General features: G+C 50.0%; 1 protein-coding gene and 1 long non-coding RNA gene across 6 annotated transcripts in view; both read right to left on the reverse strand.

Moving 5' to 3' along the window:
• Nucleotides 1-18,037, reverse strand: part of ANKFY1 (ankyrin repeat and FYVE domain containing 1) — a 78,507-nt gene extending 60,470 nt beyond the window's left edge. For 2 of the 5 annotated variants that reach the window (XR_003964739.1, XM_030296082.1), the window contains exon 1: nucleotides 13,715-14,303. Coding sequence is in view for 4 of the 5 variants with exons in the window: in XM_030296082.1 (XP_030151942.1) it covers nucleotides 13,715-13,835 (121 nt within the window). In the remaining variant the exon portion in view is untranslated. Of the gene's footprint in view, nucleotides 1-13,714; nucleotides 14,307-17,598 lie in introns of those variants that run through there. The other 3 variants (XM_030296086.2, XM_030296083.1, XM_030296085.1) reach the window with 3 other exon arrangements.
• LOC115501163 lies at nucleotides 1,031-13,707 on the reverse strand. Its single transcript, XR_003964740.1, has 2 exons — nucleotides 13,636-13,707; nucleotides 1,031-1,363 (listed from the first exon to the last, which is right to left on the reverse strand). It is a non-coding gene; the product is annotated as an uncharacterized LOC115501163 (long non-coding RNA).
• Nucleotides 18,038-19,691: the final 1,654 nt, after the last annotated feature.

Genomic DNA, 19,691 nt, shown 5'->3' on the forward strand with positions numbered 1-19,691 from the left:
CTGCCTCCCTCCCACCGCTGATCACCAATGCTCCCTGGGGATCTACCCCGACCCTCTTCTCAACTCTACACCCTCCCAAGGCAGCTCCACCAGGTCAGGGTCTGCGGCTGACGCCACAATCTAAGTGCCAGTGATCCACAGACCCACCCCCATAGTTCTTTTCTTAGCTTCCTCCGTCCATCTGCCTAACAGACATTGCTCGCTAGTGGCCCAGAGGGACCTACAGTTAACTATGCCCAGAACAAAACGCGAAGCAAATTTGCTCTGCCTTTGTACTGTCCCTATACTGATCACAACACCACTGTGCAGCCTATTATCTGAAGGAGAAATGCGGGAGTAATCCTAAATGTCTCCCCCTCCGTCACATGGCCCCAACCCTACCCCAACTCCAAAATCAGCTCCCCCCTGGGGTGCCTGGGTGGCTCAGTCGGTTAAGCATCTGACTCTTGGTTTAGCTCAGGTCATGATCTCACAGTTTGTGAGTTCGAGCCCCACATCAGGCTCCAAGCTAACAGTGCAGAGCCTGCTTGGGTTTTTTTTTCTCTCTCTCTCTGCCCCTCTCTCGAAATAAATAATAAATAGACTTAAAAAAAGTCATCTTTCCCTCGGAAAGACCCTGGAACCCTTCAGGTCATCTCTATCCCCACCCCCACTATGACTAAATTCAGGCCCTCGCTCGTCGTATCTGATCTCCAATGTGAACAGAGTCACCACCGTATCCCAGAGCCTATCACAGGGCCTGATACACAAAGGCTCACTAAATATTTGATCAATTCAGTTTTATAAAAGAGGATTCCTTTCCTCTCTTCAACTTCATCCCTTCCCCACCTGCTGCCTGAAAGCTAATTCTTTATAACATGGAAACCATCAAAAACTGGTTCAAAAACACAAGAGTGGTTAAATAAACGAAGTGTGGGACTTGACTCTGAAGTTATTATGCAGCTAATGTTTTCAAAGAAATATGTAACTCAAAATGTGCATACTCAAAGATAAATATATTAACAGAAAAAAGGCACTGAAACTAAACATATTTTATCATTCCAATTTTTATTGTAAATATTCACACGTATGAGGAGTAAAAGACAATACGAAATATGAGCAGATCTCACTGAGACGCGGGATTACCGCACTCCTCCGCACACTTCAGGTATCCTAGAACAAACGTGTTCTGCTTTCATAATTAGAACAAGTATTTTCAGAGAAATCTGTACAAATGTTAACAGACTATCTTCTTCACGTACAAAGTAGGAAACATTTTCTTCTCTCCCCGAAGTTCCACATTTACACACATGCCTGGAGTCGCAAAGCTGGGTGTGAGTCTCAGATGTGATCACTATTCCTGGAGAAACAAAGCAGCAGACACCTGCAAGATGAAAATACGCCTCCAGCTGCTGAACTGCTCGGTGTGCTCGTGAGCTACATATCGGATGAGGGTCCCTGTAAATAACACTTCGTCCCAAAACACTACAATTATTTGGCCTATGCATATTTCAACAAAATACTGCTTTAAAAGCCAATGGCTAAAGGAAAGCGGCACTTAAAACGATCCTATTACAACACGGCCATGATCTCAGCAAGCAGCATTTACAAGTACACAAAACTGCGTAGGCAGGACTCTGTTTTATGCTTTTATTCTGGTGTGACAAATGTACAGTCACTGATTTTGAAGAGTCCTTCACGGTGACTTAGACTAAACAAACCAAGAATTGCAATTATTTACCTCAAAGGGGGAAGTATGTAGCACAAAGCAGTAAGATATTAAATTTCATGTAAGGTACGAAATTTATACTCTTTTCTGCAGAGAAGGAAACAGAAAAACTGGCATGAATTTCCAGGTGTGTTAAGACAAAGCGTAAAAGGACGCACCATTAAATAAGAGTCACAGAAAATTCTGTTCACGGTCACCACTGGTAGAACGCAAATCTATGGCGTCAGAGGCCACGGTACGGTCACCGCTGAAGGAACAGTAGGAGGGCAGTCACTGCAGGGAACGTGGGGGCCTCTGGGGTGCTGGTAACATCCTCAACAAGTTAGTAGTTAAAACGCACATCTGATTTTGAGAATTCACTGAGTTCTACACTCAGGATTTGCTCTTTTCCGCATATACCTTATGCTTCAATTAAAAAGTTAAAACCGAACTGATACATGCCCATAGTGGGTTCTGGAGTCAAACTGATAGGGGTCCAAATCATTCCAGCAACGCACCACGGGGCGGTGGGCAAATTCATCACTCAGAGCTTCGGTCTATCCGTACGCTGAGGGAGGGACTCAATCACAAGGCAAGTGGCTGGCACACGTCCCCACTCGCCTGCACAGTCACATAATCACTGGACAAACAGTTTAAAATATTTTAGCAGTTCACACACTGTATTTTGAGTGGTGAAAAGCAGAAAGGAATGCAAATGTTTTACTGGGAACTAAAACTGATCAATGAAAGTCATGGCAAATGCACAGGACATCATGAGAAGCGTGAAGTGACAAAAGGAAAACCAGACGACTGAACACAGACAAATACCAACGAGCTACTTTAAATACTGTGTCCCCTCAGACAGCAAGTCTGCACTGACGATTCCCACACCAAAAAGCAAAGCCTAACATTCTTTAAAAAGCATCACTATTGGGCGCCTGGGTGGCTCAGTTGGTTGAGCGTCTGACTCTCGGTTTTGGCTGAGGTCATGGTCTCATGGTTTGTGAGTTCAAGTCCCATATCGGGCTCTGTGCTGCTGACAGCTCGGAGCGTGCTTGGGATTGATTGATTGATTGATTGATTGATTGATTGATTCTCTCTCTCACTCTCGCTCTCTCTGCCCCTGCTGTGCTGTGTGCTCAAAATAAAGAAATAAACTTAAAAAAAAAAAAAGCTCACTATTATTCACTTGGAAGAGGTGCAAGTTAGGCTGTGCTCTAAACAAAATTCTCAAAAAGGCAACTCCTGACTTATAACAGTAGCACAAAGTCAGTGGGGTCGACAAGGACCAACCTAGAAACAGCAGCAGAAGTGCAACCCCTTAGAGATAAACATGTGAGAGCAGAAAGTAGTCTGGGGAGCAGGACTGTGGGGCAGAACTTATTATTTTTTTTTAATGTTGACTTATTTTTGAGAGAGAGAGAGAGAGAGCGAGAGAGGGAGAGAGCACGCATACGAGAGGGGAGGGGCAGAGACAGAGAATCCCAAGCAGGGTCTGTGCTGTCAGAGCAGAGCCTGACTCGGGGCTCGAATCCATGAACCATGAGATCATGACTTGAACCGAAATCAAGAGCCGGACACTTGACCGACTGAGCCACCTATATGCCCCAGAACTTTTTTTTTGTTATAAATCACGTAATATTTGAGTTTTAAATCTATGCGCACTTATGAAACAAAATATATTGTTTTATGCACATTTTAAGGATTAGGTACCCCTAATACCCAAGGATAAGGGTTTCTGTAGATCACAAAACTTTCTGGTGGGAAGGAGCCTTAAGACCACATCTTTGAGGGGCACCTGGGTGGCTCAGTCGGTTGAGCGTCCGACTTCGGCTCAGGTCACGATCTCGCGGTCCGTGAGTTCGAGCCCCGCGTCGGGCTCTGTGCTGACTGCTCAGAGCCTGGAGCCTGTTTCAGATTCTGTGTCTCCCTCTCTCTCTGCCCCTCCCCCGTTCATGCTCTGTCTCTCTCTGTCCCAAAAATAAATAAACGTTAAAAAAAAAAAAAAAAAAAAGGACCACATCTTTGAGTTCAGCTCCCACACGATACACATGAGGGGCAGAAGTGGCAAAGCCAGCAGCAGAAGCCCACCCACCCCGCCTCCCAGGCTCTGCCGGATGACATCATCCCAGGCTGTCTGCAAGAGCCAGAGCTTGAACTACTCAGGAGATGGGGGTGGGGGGTGGGGTGGGGGGGGTGGGGGCTGCCCCCGTACGGGAGCGACTGCCCTGGAGAGAGGGTTGAGCAGCCAGCAAGTAGCTGCCCAAGTCGCACGCACGCAGACTGCTCTACGCACACAGACTGCTCTACGCACACAGACTGCTCTAGGAATACTACTGGTAAGATACAAGACCCGCTGAATCGCACTGTTCTGATCATTCACTGACCTGTTCGGGGATTTTCACCATGAAAAAGACAGCTGCGTCACGTGTCTCACCTGTTAAAACGGGCGAAGCGCCCAGGTAGCACCAATGTCAAGGTAACACTGTCCTGGCGCTCTGACAGGGGTACAAGCAGATCACGAAGCAAGAGTCCCTGGCTTAAGCGAGAGCAAGGGAAGAAGTCCCAGAAAAGGGGTGTTTTACTTTAGGTCGAGCCTGCAAGCGTCTGTAGCATACTGGGTCCAGAGAATGCAAGGAAGAGGCTTCGGTCTCCTACTTTCTTGGTCACAGTCTCCTTTTAAACCACTATCAGGCAACAGGTTTGTAGGGCAGACAGGGTACTTGGCTCCCCCAGCCTCCGCCTAAGCTCCCTGGAGAGGATGGCTACCTCATCCTGCTAGTTCCATCTGGTGGTTACAGTCCCATCTCACCTGCCTGAAAGACGGGGCGGCCTGGGCCTGCGGACGGCTGACTCTTCCTTCACAGAGCGCACAGACCCTGTCACCTGCCACACAGTATCCTAGCCAACGCTCCTCAAGAGCACCAACCTTCCCAGACTATGGCATCAGGAAACAACTGTGTTTCTGTTTCACTGAACTAGCAATCTGCAAGTATTTATGAAGCACCTACTACGTGCTAAGCACTATAGCACATCAGGAACTGCCTCTTGGGAGAGTTCCGGAAAGGCAGTCTCACTTGTACCTCTTCCAGACAATGCAGCACCGACATAGAACCGACAAGGGACTCAGACCAGAGGGCAAAAACTAATCAGTCACCAAGAATCCAGCCACTGTGGGGGGAATGATGAGGACATCTGTCTTTAAGAGTAGAAAGGTGCTGATTCCTTTTCTAATGCGTAGATGAGGAGGTCACAAAAGTTCCACTCCAATCATTTTCTCAAGGAATCCCTGCAAATTTCTTTGGGTATCAGTTATCCACACACAATTCCACAATCTACAGCAACAGCCCTAATCTCTCTCCAGAACTGCTGACACAGGGACGCCTGGGTGGCTCAGTCGGTTGAGCGTCCAACGTCGGCTCAGGTCATGATCTCACGGTTCGTGAGTTTGAGCCCCGTGTCCAGCTCACTGCTGTCAGCCTGTTGGCACAGGGCCCACTTTGGATCCTCTCTCTTCCCCTCCCCTGCTTACACCCCTCCCCCCAAAATAAATAAATACTTAAAAAAAAAAAAAAGAATTGTTGATACAAAAATCCTGGCTGCCTGGACACTCACACAAGACATAAAGATTATCAGCAGAGATGAGGCAAGATTAAAAAAGGGCTACAGGGGGTCTTAGAGCTCTTCTTTGCAAAATCACAGATGCTCCCCTGCCCAGAATCTTCTGCAGGGACACTAGACCACAAGCACACCCATCAGTGGTATCACAAGCAGCACACCATTTCTTAGTAACGGCCAAGACGTCATTCCGTGGGAACACTTGTCTGCCTGCACACGATGCCAATGTGTCCTCGGAGGGCCACCAAGCCGTGAGAGTTCTCGCAGGAAGAAGCGGAAAATCAGCACTCTGAGCAATGACGAAGAGAGCACAGTGCAAGGTTGAGGGCACAGGCTCTGGGGCAGGACTACCTGGTCCCACACTTTCTACTTGGGACGCCTTAGCCACATGCCTCATTCTTACCTGTACGTACGTCGTGACCACTGTAACGACCCCAGATGAGTCCGCCCTGCAAGGTGTGGTCAGCAAACATTTTGCTGCTGTTACGATCCTTAGAAAGGCACCACAGCACAGTCCTCAAGAGCACGGACGACTGAGCTGCAGCCCCAGCCTGCCCACCTGCTGGCCGTGTGACCTTGGACAGTTACTACTCTCTGCACTCTGGTTTTCTTGGTAGAAATCAGAATAATAATAGTATCTCAGAGTTTTGCCAAGGAGAAATCAAGTCACGCTGAATCTTTTAGAACAGTGTCTGGTTGAAAGGTTTACTATCTACTTCTGATTCATCACGTGGCTGCTTTCAGGAGAAGTTCCTTCCTTCTCTTCCTCCAACTTTCCTTTCAAAAAATAAGCCTAGAAATGTACGTAACATATAATGGTTTCACCAACGGAGCTATGCTAAGTACCGGTGAAGGCTGTCAGCAACTTGCATTATAATTTTATGTTTCTGTCCAGAAAATAAGCACCCATCTGCTCTGTACAGTCTGAGGTCAGGCATCTCGATGAGCTTTCTGACAGTTCATCAGTCTTGAGTTAATCAAAAGTGCTTGAGACAAAAAAATCTGCATTCACGATGAAGAGCCTAAAATAATTACATGTATGCATGTGTGTGTGTGTGTGTGTGTGTGTGTGCATGCATGTGTATTTAATCAGCAAAGTCATGGGACAGTCAGAAAAGAAAACAGCATTGGTCCGTGTAAGACTCTTCTTCTGAGTCAGAACCTGGCAAACTCTCAGTGAAGGACCAGACACTATGTTAGGCTCTGTGGCCGTATGATCTCTGGGGCAATTACTCGACTCCGCTGTTGTAATACAAAAGCACAAATGAACAAGCATGGCTGTTCTCCCTGAATTTGTTTATGGACACTGAAAATGGAATGTCCTCTAATTTTCACATGCCATGAGATAGTCTTCTGAGTTTTTTCTTCAGCCATTAAAAATATTCATTCATTTTCATCCATTCATTCATTCTTAGTTCAAGGGCTGTCCAAAAAGCGATCATCTCAGGTCAGATTTGGCAAAGAGGCCATAGTTTACCAACCCCTGTTCTAGACAACTTCGAAAGAATTAGTACATCAAAATGGTGCCCAGAACCAAATGAAGAGAAGAAAGCATTAATCTGTCCCAAAGCCTAGAAGTCTACGTCCTCTAACCTCCCCTGACCAAGCCCTGAACCATGATGACAGCACCTTTCTCAAGACACCCCATTCTGCAGGCTCACCTCCCACCCTCGAAAACACGCTCTCCTAGCCCATCCCAAACACACTTTGCCACACTCTGGACTGAATGCGCCAATTTCTGAAGAGTCTTCCTGACTCACTGCCTCCTCCTGTACCTCCCCAATCTTCTGAAATGCGGCTTCTACCCACACACCCCTGCACGGAAGCGGACCCAGTCACCCATCTCAACGACCTCTTCCTTATCCTTCAAGGTTCTCCACCTGTCTGCAGCGTCCGACTCTCAATCAGCCCATTCTCCTTGGAACCCTTCTGTTCCGGCTCCCTACCCGGCACTCCACGTCTCCCTACCTTTCTTACCTTCTAGTCCGACTACCTACTCGCTCTGTAGGAAGCAGTCCTACAAGGTTCAGACCTAGAACTAAACTTTCCTTCCTAAAAGTCTCATGCACACTCACGTTTTACTGTCACCTCCCTGTAAATGGCCCCAAATATCTCCACAGCTCCACTGGAAGACAACCTATCGGTACTAGAAATTCAACAAGCCCAAAATCAAACTTAACATCTTCCTCAAATCAAACTCCTCTTCCTACTTCCATTTCAACTGTTATCCAGATTTGAAATCCCTGAGTTATCTACATATAAACTCTGATAATCCACTTATAATAGCATAATAAATGCATATAAACTACTTAGAGGTAAATTTAACAAAAACAGATGCAAGACCTGCGCACTGAAAACTACAAAACGTTGCTGACAGAAATTAAGTAACCCTGAATGAACGGAGAGTTATACTACGCTCACAGAGCAGAAGGTTCAGTGTTGTTAAGACATCAGCTCTCCCCAAACCGATCTACCCTCCGACACCATCCCAATAAAAATTTCGGCAGATTTTTTGGCAGACCATAATAAGATGATTCTAAAACTTGCATGGAAACACAAAGTGCCCAGAGTAGCCAAAGCAACTTGCAGGGGTGGGCGGGTAAGACAGGTGCAGCACTTCCGTGACTTGATTTCACGGCTTGCCACGTGCCTGCAGCGGCTGGGACATCGTACCGGCATCAGGACATTCAGGGCAGCAGGCGGCCTGGACAGGTGGTTTGACAACCGTGCCACGGACTTCAAAAGGGAATGAGGAGAGGCCACGGGACAGCCACAACCGAGCATCCGTTCAGAACAAGTGAACACCTCTTGCACACCACACTATGCAGAAGTTAACTCACCTGAACGCGAGGGTTGAAAGTATAAAACCTCTACACTAAAAAACAGAAAAGTAACGTTAGTGAGCTCAGATGAGGCACGGATTTCTTAAAGTGGATAAAAAGAATTAACGATGGCTGGGGCGCCTGGGTGGCGCAGTCGGTTAAGCGTCCGACTTCAGCCAGGTCACGATCTCGCGGTCCGGGAGTTCGAGCCCCGCGTCGGGCTCTGGGCTGATGGCTCAGAGCCTGGAGCCTGTTTCTGATTCTGTGTCTCCCCCTCTCTCTGCCCCTCCCCCGTTCATGCTCTGTCTCTCTCTGTCCCAAAAATAAATAAACGTTGAAAAAAAAAAAATTAAAAAAAAAAAAAAGAATTAACGATGGAAGAAAAAATAAACTGGACTTTCGAACACCTTTACCGCTGTTCTTTGAACATACAGAAAATGAATAGAAAGCCGCAGACCAGCAGAAGATACCTGGGTAGTGTATTCCAACAAAGGACTTGTACTCAGACTGTGTGAATGAAGAACTCTTACAACCCACTGTAACAAAACAACTCAATAAAAAAGGACTACAGATTTGAACACTTCACCGAAGAAGACAAACACACACATAAAACGACGCGCACCATGAGTCGGGAAAGAAACGCACATTAAACTCACACTGACGTGCTGCTGCGCGCCCACCAGGCGGCTACAACGAAAGTGTTGGCAGAGATGGGAGAGGTGAGAACGCACAACGGCACAGCCACTTTGCAAGAGTCCCACGGGTTCTCAGAAAGTTAATCATACACTTGTCTTGTGACCCAGCAGCTCCACTCCCAGGTTAAGTTCCCAAGAGAAATGAGAACATGTCCCCACAAACAGGGAAGAACTCAAATGTCTAGCTGGCGAATGGACACAAACACACTACGGAAATATAACGGAATACCACGCTTCCACAAGGAGACGCAGACCACGGACTCGTACCACCTCGAAAGCAGCATGCCGAGTTCAAGAAGCCAGACACAAAGACGACAGGCCACAGAATTCCAGAGGGAGGTGGAGACAAGGCGAGCCACAGGGACAGAAAGCAGGCCAGTGGTTGCCGGAGGCCCAGGAATGGAGTGGATTAAAGCAGTCCAAGGGAGCTTTGTCGAGTTGCAGAAATGTTCTGCATCATGACGGCAGTGTGGTTCCACTACCATGAATATCTGTTCACTGACAAGTTAAAATTGGTGACTTTTACCATTTGTCGATCATGCCTTCATAAAACTAACCACACTCTCCCTCCGGGATGCACCCTGACACGCTTCTTTCTGCACACCATCACACCAACACTTCCCTGAGGCCTGCATCATTCACACACACGCAACCACCACCCTTCTCACACCTCCCTCATCACCGCTCCACACACAGTCACCGATCTTCCAGGCCAACAATTTCAGCCGGTTCTCCACCGGCAACAAAGGTACAAGCTTCCCTCTGGGGCATTCCGGCTCCTCTAAGAAGTTTCTGGAGGGTAGGACGTGTCTTGCTTATCTCTGTATTCTACTTTGTACAGCTCTGCTATTCACACTAATCCAGCAGTACTCTGAACTGTGTGGCATGGTCTCTGAGCTTTCAGAAACCGCACACGAATGGAGAAATTTTAGAAATCTTACGACTTAATAGAGCAAACTACATGACACTGCCTACTGTGGTAGGCTGAGAAATGCCCCGTTTAATATCCACGTCCTAATCCCTGGAGCCTGGGATGTTACCTTTACCTGGCAAAAAAAAAGGGGGGGGTGGGGGGCAGGGAGCGTGCTCTGCAGATGTGATTGAATTGAGGAGTTTGAGACGGGTGTGATTACCCTGGATTATGCGGGCAGGACCTAAATGCAAGTACACATGAACTTGTAAGAAGGAGCAGAGGGAGGGGGGTCTGGGGGGCTCAGTCAGTTAAGTGTCCAACTCTTGATTCCAGCTCAGGTCATGATCTCGGTTTATGGGATCGAGCCCTGTGTTGGGCTCTGCACTGACTGTGCGGAGCCTGCTTGGAACTCTCTCTCTCCCTCTCTCTCTGCCCTTCCCTTGCTCACATGGGCCTCTGCCACTCAAAATAAATTTAAAAATTAAAAAAAAAGGGGGGGGGGAGCCAAGAAAGCTTTGACACACAGAGGAAAGGCCATATGAAGACAGGACAGAGAGACTTCAGGATGCTAGCTCTGGAGACTGATAAGCTGAGGGATGCTGGCAGCCACTGGGAGCAGGAAGAAGGAAAAGATTCTCTTCTAGAGGGAGACTACGAGCTGGGGGGCTCTTTCCTTTCAGCCCAGGGATACTGATTTTAGACTTCTGGCCTCCAGGACCACGAGAGAATACATTTCTGTTGTTTGAAGCCACCCACCCAGTTGGGGGAAATTTTTTACAGCAGCGGTAGGAACCTAACACACTCACCTTCACAAACAAAAGACTCTGTGTAGCAAAAGATTTCAAAGCCCTCACAGCTTCCTGCCACATTCATGTCAACAGCAAAGTTTTACATAGTGAATAAAATCTAGTTGCAACATTTTGCAATAAAAAGGAGGAATTGATATTTTTTGACATTTTGTATACCACTTAATTCTTCATCATCTCATAGTCTGACCAACATATCCCAAATAGTACAGTCCTTAACAAACAGAATTCAGTTAGGTTAAGTAGACTGCCTAAAACTCTACAATTAGCGAAAGGCCAACCCAAGATTTAAGATCCTCAGCCAAAGCCAATGTTCACGCCACTGTTCCATGCTGCCTAATTTCAGCTCCAATATCAGGATAGCAAACACATTATTAATTCATTAAGCAGGAATTAAATGTGTTCAGCCCATTCCCCATCTTAAATGCAATTTCTATGCCCCTCTGCTTACTCCAATTCTAAACCAAACTGTGGGGGCACCTGGGCGGCTCAGTCGGTTGAGCGTCCGACTTTGGCTCAGGTCATGATCTCACGGTCCATGGGTTCGAGCCCCGCATCAAGCTCTGTGCTGACAGCTCAGAGCCTGGAGCCTGCTTCGGATTCTGTCTCTCCCTCTCTCTCTGCCCCTCCCCTGCTCATGCTCTGTCTATCTCTGTCTCTCAAAAATGAATAAACATTAAAAATATAATAAATAAATATTCTCAAAAGAATAAATAAATAAAATAAACCAAACTGTGCTTATCAAGTCTTTTTAGATGAACAAAATACTGATATTTCCGATCATCATACTTCTATGGTTCTTACACTCCAGCTTCAATTTTATCAATGAATTAGTGTTCTTGTATAATTCTTTAATGACTAAGTGACTTTATCTCTACTCTTTATGTCCGTTAGCTAAAAGAAAAAATAATTATAAAACTGTGGTAACATCCTGTTTTGAGGACTTCAAGAATAATTTTTGTTTCAGGCGTATCTTCAGGTTTTCTACATCAAAATATCAACTCAGAAAATGCTATCGTCCTTCTTGGCATTAGAACAGATAAGTTCCTCACTGGTGGTAAATTACCACCACTATGACTTTTCTGTACCTGTCTCAATGCACATGAGAATTTTCTCTAACAGGGGTTAGTAGCCATTCATTAATCCAGAGTAGTAAATTAGGGGCACCTGGGTGGCTCAGTGGGTTGAGTGTCTGACTTTGGCTCAGGTCATGATCTCATGGTTTGCGAGTTCAAGCCCCACATTGGGCTCACTGCTGTCAGCACAGAGCCCGTTTCAGATTCTTTGTCCCCCTCTCTCCCCCCCCCCCCCCCCCCCCCACCGCTTGCACTCTCTCAAAAATAAAAAACTTTAAAAGTGATAAATGGGGGGCCTGAGTGGCTCAGTCGGTTAAGTGTCCGACTTCGGCTCAGGTCATGATCTCGCGGTCCGTGGGTTCGAGCCCTGTGTCGGGCTCTGTGCTGACAGCTCAGAGCCTGGAGCCTGTTTCAGATTCTGTGTCTCCCTCTCTCTCTGTCTCAAAAATAAATAAATGTTAAAAAAAAAAATTTTTTTTAAGTGATAAATGTAGGACAACTGTTTAGTAGAGAATATGAAATAAATGAGTATATTTACTGTTGGGAACTCAGATTCACAATATACCCTATAGGAAAGGAAAAGGCAAAGAGGTCATTACCACCTGAGCACACAAAGGGAGAGTCAGGGCCATGGTACCCCTTCCAGTCTGCACCTTCCTACTTCTCTCTCTTCCACCGTCTGGATATCATCAAAAATATGATGGTGCTAAGAGATATCTAATATTTTGACTTTTTGCCCTTTAAAAAAAACCTAGCAGTTGTAACGGTCGTAACTTGAACGTTTTGACAAAGTCCAAAAGCCATTATTTAACCGAAGTTTGCTTTAAAGACTCCTTTGGGGACTCCCGGGGGGGCTCAGCCGGTGGACGGTCCGACTTTGGCTCAGGTCATGACCTCGCAGTTCGTGAGTTTGAGCCCCACGTAGGGCTCTCTGCTGTCAGTGCACAGCCCACTCCGGATCCTCTGTCCCCTTCTCTCTCGGCCCCCTCCCCACTCGCACACACTCTCTCTCTCAAAAATGAATAAACATTTAAAAACTAAAATAAAAATTTTTTAAATAATGAATAAAATAAAACCTCCTTTTACTCCAGTTACAGATGAAAGTTACTAACCAGGACTCCTTAGGTAGGAAAGATTACCTTACTATACATGTATTTATATGTGCACACACACACGCACACACACGCGCCACGTATCTCCACATGGAGAGGTGGATCCACACACACACACATATCTAGTAAACTGTTACGGGCGCCTGGGGGGCTCAGTCAGCTAAGCATCTGACTCTTGATTTAGCTCAGGTCATGGTCTCACAGTCGGGATCGAGCCTCGCGTTGGGCTCCATGCCTGCTAGGGATTCTCTCTCTCTCTCTCTCTCTGCCCCCACCCCAAATAAATAAATAAATAAATAAATAAATAAATAAGCATTAAAAAAAGTAAAAACATAAAAACGGATTCAATGAAACCATGTTTTATTCAATAATGCCTCAGCCTGCGAGAGATGTTTCGTGGGGCATGTCGCTCCGCACTGAAGCTGAGTGATGCACAAACCTGGGTCTTTAAAAGCTCCCGGGGACTCTAGGGCACAGGGTTCTCCGTGTTGACAGTCACTAGTGCGCACGGATGGAGGCGCGGCGGCACAGAGGAACGCGTCAGAGCCGCACAGGTTTGGTGACCGAATGCAGGTCACTGGCTTGACGATGCGGCTGGACGGTGGTGCCGTCAGCCGTCAACCAAGAGAAAATCAGTGACCGCAAAGCGCAACAGGCAGGCGCTGCTGAGAGGCTGTGCCGCCCCGTCCGCTCCACAGTCCCATTAAGGCTGCGACTGTCACCCCAGCACGGTGGCTTGCGCCCAAGAGGAAGGAGATACACTTCCCTGAATGTAACCCAGCTCTGTGAAATCTTGTCACAAATGCCACAAATCAGTGGCATGACATACATCTTTCAAAACCTCACTCTGTCCAGCCCTGATCACAGGGACACTCAGTAAATACTAGCTAACTAGCTAATTCTCACCCAAATGCCAGGCCGACTGCAAACGCTTCTAACTCCTCGCGAAGACATAGCCGCTGGACACGGCGAAGTATGTCCAAACCTGAGGTCAAGACGCTGGTCCTCGAACCTGCTCTTCCTCCTCCTGTTAACAGCCCAGCCGTAATCCGAGTCATCCACACCCAGAACCCTCGAGTCATCTTTACTCCGTCTCTTGTCAACATGCAAACAGGTTTCAGAAGTCCTGTCTTTCACGCCTTCTGTGAACGTCGCTCCTATCAGTTCTCGCCAGCTGCGGTGCCGCCTGCGGAAGGACTCGCCGCAGGCTGCGCCAGCCCCCTCCTCCCAGGTCCCCCTCTACCCTGCAGACATGCCCACGCGCCTCCAAGGATTCTAGTGGTGCCACCACCTTGTCACTATCCATGACCAACAGGGTACAATCCAAGCACTTAGCCAATCCCTTCATAACCTGCCCCTCAACACACTTCTCCGGCTATTCCTTCCATCACGAAGAGTGACCGCTCCCCACTCCCGTCTCCCCGAGAGCTCTGTTTTCCAAATCACAGCTAAGGCCTGCCCTGAGCTCCCCAAACATGCTTCCTGCCACTCCATACTTCCTTCAGTACAGTTTCTTGTGCGTGCTTCTCACCTCCCTCCTGGACTGCAGAACTCCTGTGGAGAAGCTCTAGGTCTGGCTCTTCTTTTCTAACGCCACCACTCCCTCGCCCCACCCTCCCCTCCAAACTCATCCCATCCTCCACCCCGCCGTGCCTTGCCAGGTAAGAGTCCAATAAATGCCCCAGGCCCTTGGCCCACCGCCATTCAGCAAGAGACACTGACCCTAGGAACTCTCATTCTGTTGGGCATGATGTCAATCCTCATGACCATGTCTCGACCGCAGCAACTTGCCTTGCCAGTGACTGAACCTGTATCTCTCTCCCGGCACATCCACGGCCACTGCAGCGAACGGGTCTTCCTTCCTTCCGTTCTTTCTTTTTAAAGATTTTATTTTTGAGTAATCTCTACACCCAATGCAGGGCTCAAACTTAGAACCCCAAGACCAAGAGTCACACACTGTACCGACAGAGCCAGCCAGGAGCTCCGAACTTTCTTCGTGGGGGGGAAAAAAAAAAAAACACAGCTCAAGGAGAAAGGGAACAGGCACTGCTGGTGACAGAAGCAAGCAACAGGGAAGGCAGAAAACAGGCAGGAATGGTACAGAAAGGGACAGTGGCTGAGAGGTCTCCAGAGGGTACATAATTGTCAAAGGCCTGGGACAGACACTTGCTGAATCAGTAAAATAAGAAGCAAAATTGGAAAACTGAAAAGAGAGCAGTTTCTTCTTTCCCTATTTCTACAGCCTATACTGATGAAGCATTTTCTGGAACAGTGCTAGCCAACAGCACTTTCTGGAATGACAGACGTGTCCTGTTCATCTGTGCCATCTGCTAGGATGGGAGCCCCAAACCACACGGCTATGAAGCACCTGCAATTGGGCTACTGTGACTATGGAACTGAATTTTTATCTTTTTTTAAATTTTTGTTTAATGTTTATTTATTTTTGAGAGACAGAGAGAGAGAGAGAGAGAGAGAGACAGAGCACGAGCAGGGGAGGGGCAGAGACAGGGAGAGTGACACAGAATCCGAAGCAGGCTCCAGGCTCTGAGCTGTCAGCACAGAGCCCCCAACACAGGGCTCGAACCCACGAGCCGTGAGATCATGACCTGAGCCGAAGTCGGACGCTTAACTGGCTGAGCCACCCAGGCGCCCCTGAATTTTTATTTTTACTTAATTTAATCAAACTTAACTAGTCATATGTGGCTGTATTGGCCAGTGATTGTCCAGAATATTCAATGTCTTCACCTTAACTGCATTGTTGTCAAGAATATATTCCTGACCAAATTCCAGTAAGCTAATAAAAGTCCATGATCAATTTTCTTTTTTTTTTTTTTTCAATTTTCTGTTTAATAAACCGTTACATTTTTTTCCAACTTTCACCTTCATTTTGCTGAGGAAGGAAGGGAGCCCGTTTAACAGGAGACCAAGAAACAGGCTGCAAGTCAGGGTCAAAATGTCAGGCACTGGCTGCAAGTGTCCTTCTGCACCATTTATTCTGATCCTCCCTCAGCTACTTTTGAGACAGAAATGACCCCTCTTTTGAAGGTGAGGAAACAGAGACCGAGAGCAGTTAAGTAGCCTGCCCATGGACACAGCTTGGTGACACTAGGGTTCAAACCCTCGTCCGACTGCAGACTGAGCTGACTGAGCTCTAAGCATTACACTTCAACTGCTAAAACTTAAACAGGCTGGGCTGGGTGAGAAGTAGGTTAGGGAGCTCCGGGCAGACTAATGTTATTCAGAGCACGTTAAAAGCTGGACCAGCCCACTTCCTTGCCAAGAGACGAAGGATGTATCCAGGCAACTTCCCTTGATGTCCGGTAAATGACGCTCAATAGATCAACGGTTCCTTCAATGTGTGATTCCAAGTCGGGAGAGACAGCAGTGAACAAGACAGAAGTCCCCGCCCTCATGAGGTTTATATTCTAGTAAAGCAATTTAAAAAACAACTAAGGAAGATCTCCAAAGAGGTGAGAACCGAACAGACACCCAAATAGATCAGTTAGCTGTGTGCAGAAACTGAGAGACCGTGCCAGGCCGTGGGGGCCACAAGGACAAAGATGGGAGACGCAGAAGCATGCTGGGAACGCACAAACAACAGCGAGGGTTGGCATGGCTGGAGCACGGTGGCTGAGAAGACGCGGGGAACGAGGCTGCTCTACTAACCGGGGGCAGACCTTGCTGGAACAGGCACTGGAAGGCTCTGGAATATATTTTAAGATCATGGAGAGCCACGGGAGTGGAGAGGGGGTGTGCAGGGCAGGTGTATGGAGAGGAGTGAAAGAGATGGGATCCGACTGATGTTTTAAAGGGAACACTGGAAGCTGTAAAAGGAGGCTGTGAGTAAGCACAATCAAGGAGAAAAAGCAAAGCCGGAAGGACTTGTTTGAGTGACGAAGCAAGTTTAAATCAGCACTACAGCTACACGCGTAGAGCGGAAATGGAAACCAGTTTCGGGACAGATTTTACCTAAATATTTCTGGTCAAACCGATACCCGCGGACAGACGGAAGGGAAAAAGGTTGGTTTCTCAAAGAGTCACACTGCAAGAAAAGCGTGTGCTCCGTCCCTCCAGGTTCTGTTTACTATTCCGAGGTCCCATCTCCCGCGTGTTCACACACTCGCAGCACCAACAAAACCCACTGTCAGGAAGTTCCCATAGGATGTGCTCACAGATAATCCACCTGTTACAGGCCAGAGATTTTTGCTATTTGCTTACATTTAAATGAGTATTTCAGAACAAGCGTGGACAGTTCTGACAAATTCTGATTAAGATACAAGCAGCATTAAACAACAATACACAAGGAGAAGCCCTTTCTAGCTACACTTGCCCTCCTCCACATAACACACACCTTCAGGTCAAGGGGCTGACTGGACTAGAATGCTTCACTCATTCTTCCTAGCCGAAGTTTTGCAACATTGTTTGCCAGAAGCCGAAACCAGAGCAAACTGGAACACAAGAAAAACTGTAAGTCAGAACCCCATGCCTATGCTTCTTACCTACCCATGATCTCTTTGCCAGTGTAACCCTGAAAGGACGTTTTGGGTCAGGTGCATCCTCCGCTAGCTAAATGACCCTCAACGCGCCTGCAAGATGACCGATCGTCACACTCAGCCTGCAGGAGATCCCTGTGGCTGGAACCTGACTGCACAGGAGAGCAGGTAGGTGCTCAGCAAACCTGCTGAGTGCTAAGCCTGCAGCCGCACACTTCAGTCCTGGTAACGTGCTCCCCGACACTCCCCACTTCTCTTCCAGCACAGAAGCACCCACTGAAGGCCTTCCTCCTGCCGTCTATCCTGCCCTTCCATTCCACTGGCTGCCTGCGCCCAACATCCTGTGATTTACCCAAAAACCAGCTTCGTGGGATACCTGCACTTTCTTTCTGCTTTTTATGCCTCTTCTGCCTTCGATATTCGCCTCGAGTTACTACGTCGAACATGGTAAAGACCCAAGGCAAAAGCCGGGTGCCAGTCCCGGCCGTCTCCACAGCTTTGGCCCCAGTCTCTCTGTCTACGAAGTGTAAGTAACACACACGCAGCCCTCCTTCACAAGGTTGTGTGCAAGTCTAGTCCAAAATGAGAAAAGCCTGCAAACTGCCATGCGCCGCCCAATTTTAAGATCCAAGGAAAGATGGATTCAGACAAAGCTCAGCTCAGGACCAGCACACCGCGGTCACTCAATAAGCGTTAAGCACAAAAGGAGCATTTTCCTCCGACAATGAGGCTAATGGGCGAAGCGACGGTGCCCATCTTGGCCTCTCGCCCCGCACCTGCACCTGCACGACCCGGTTTTGACAAGGAGGGCTCCGATTCTGCTCGGCTCAGGGAGGCAGCGCCAGAGAGGCCCCATCGCCGGCCTGCAGCGCCCTAAAGAGCGCACCAGGAGAAGGGAAGGACCCGAGGACAGGCGACAGGGCGGAGGTCCGCGCGGCGTGACCTTGGCCGGCCCCTCCGCCACCTGGGGGCAGCCGCCCGGCCGGCGCACCGAGCCCAGCCCGGCCGGATGCGGGACGTGCCAGGACAGCAGTTTCGGTTTCCCGAGAAGCTGACGTCCCCGCCGGCGCGGCGAGTCCCTAGGGCCGCCCGCCGCGCCCCGCCCGGCCCCCGCCCGGCAGCCGCCGCGGCCCGCGGGGTGGGGGGCGCCCGAGGGGCGTCGCCTCAGCAGCCGCGCTCAGGACGCCCACCCGCCAGCCCTTCCGCGGCTCTCACACAGGCGGGGCAGGACGGCCCGCGAGCCCCGCCGCGCCCCTGCGAGCACGGCCGGCCGGCCGGCCCGCGCCAGGCCCCGTCGCCCCGGCCTGCAGCGCCGCCACCGCTGCGCGCCTTCCCGCGCCGCCCCCCACACACCCTACCTTCCGCCATGTCGGGCCGGCCCTGCTGCAGCCTCGCGAGAAGTGCGCCGCGCAAGCGGGGCGGCGCGGACCCGAGGCCGCGGGTCTCGCGAGAGTCTCGGGAAGCGGGAGGGCGGAGGGAGCGCGGGCGGGCAGAGGGAGCGCGGGCGGGCGGGCGGAGGCCTCTCCGCTCCTCACACCTTCGAGGCGCGGGTGCGCGCCGGCAGCCAGCCGTGGCCGCGGCCCAGGCAGGGCCCTGGACGGGATGCACACGGCGAGCGGACCCTGTTTTTTGGAGAAACCTGGCGGGGAGGCGGTCGGGAGCGTGACTCTGTGGTCTCGCGGCGCGTTGGCGACGGGCAGGGGCCGAGGCTGCGGGAGAGGAGGCGGGAACCGGGCCAGGGACTCGATGCGGACCCCACCGCGGACGGAGTTCAGAAGACCCTCTGCGCACTGCACTGCGGTCCCCACCCCGCACCCCACCGCGGACCCCACCGCGGACCCCATACCGGACACCACCCGGACCCCACCCTAACACCACCACGGACCCCACCCCTGACCCCACGGTGGACCGCACCCCAGATCCCACTCCAGACCCCACCGCAGACCTCACCCCGGACCCCAGACACCACACGGACCCCACCGCGGACCCCACAGCGGACCGCATTCTGGACCACACCGCGGACCGCATCCCAGACCCCACCGCGGACCTCACACCGGACCCCACACCGGACACCACTGCGGACCTTACCCCGGACCGCACCCCGGATCCCACGCCAGACCCCACCGCGGACTGCACCTGGACCCCACCGTGCACCCCACACCGGACCCCACACAGAACTGCACCCCAGATCCCACCGCGGACCGCACCCCGTACCCCACTGCGGACCGCACCCCGGATTCCACCCCGGACCCCACCGAGGACCACACCGAGGAGCTCACTCTGGACCTCACCTCGCATCTCACCCCGGACCTTACCGCGGTCCCCACCGCAGACCCCATCCCGGACCACACCGCGGACCCCACCCCGGACCCCACCGGGAACCCCACCCCGGCCCCACCGCGGAGCTCACTCTGGACCCCACCGCGCACCACACCCAGGCCTCCGTGCGGACCCCACTGCGGACCCCGG

Source organism: Lynx canadensis, chromosome E1, assembly GCF_007474595.2.
Source record: "Lynx canadensis isolate LIC74 chromosome E1, mLynCan4.pri.v2, whole genome shotgun sequence".
Classification (NCBI taxonomy): Eukaryota; Metazoa; Chordata; class Mammalia; order Carnivora; family Felidae; genus Lynx; species Lynx canadensis.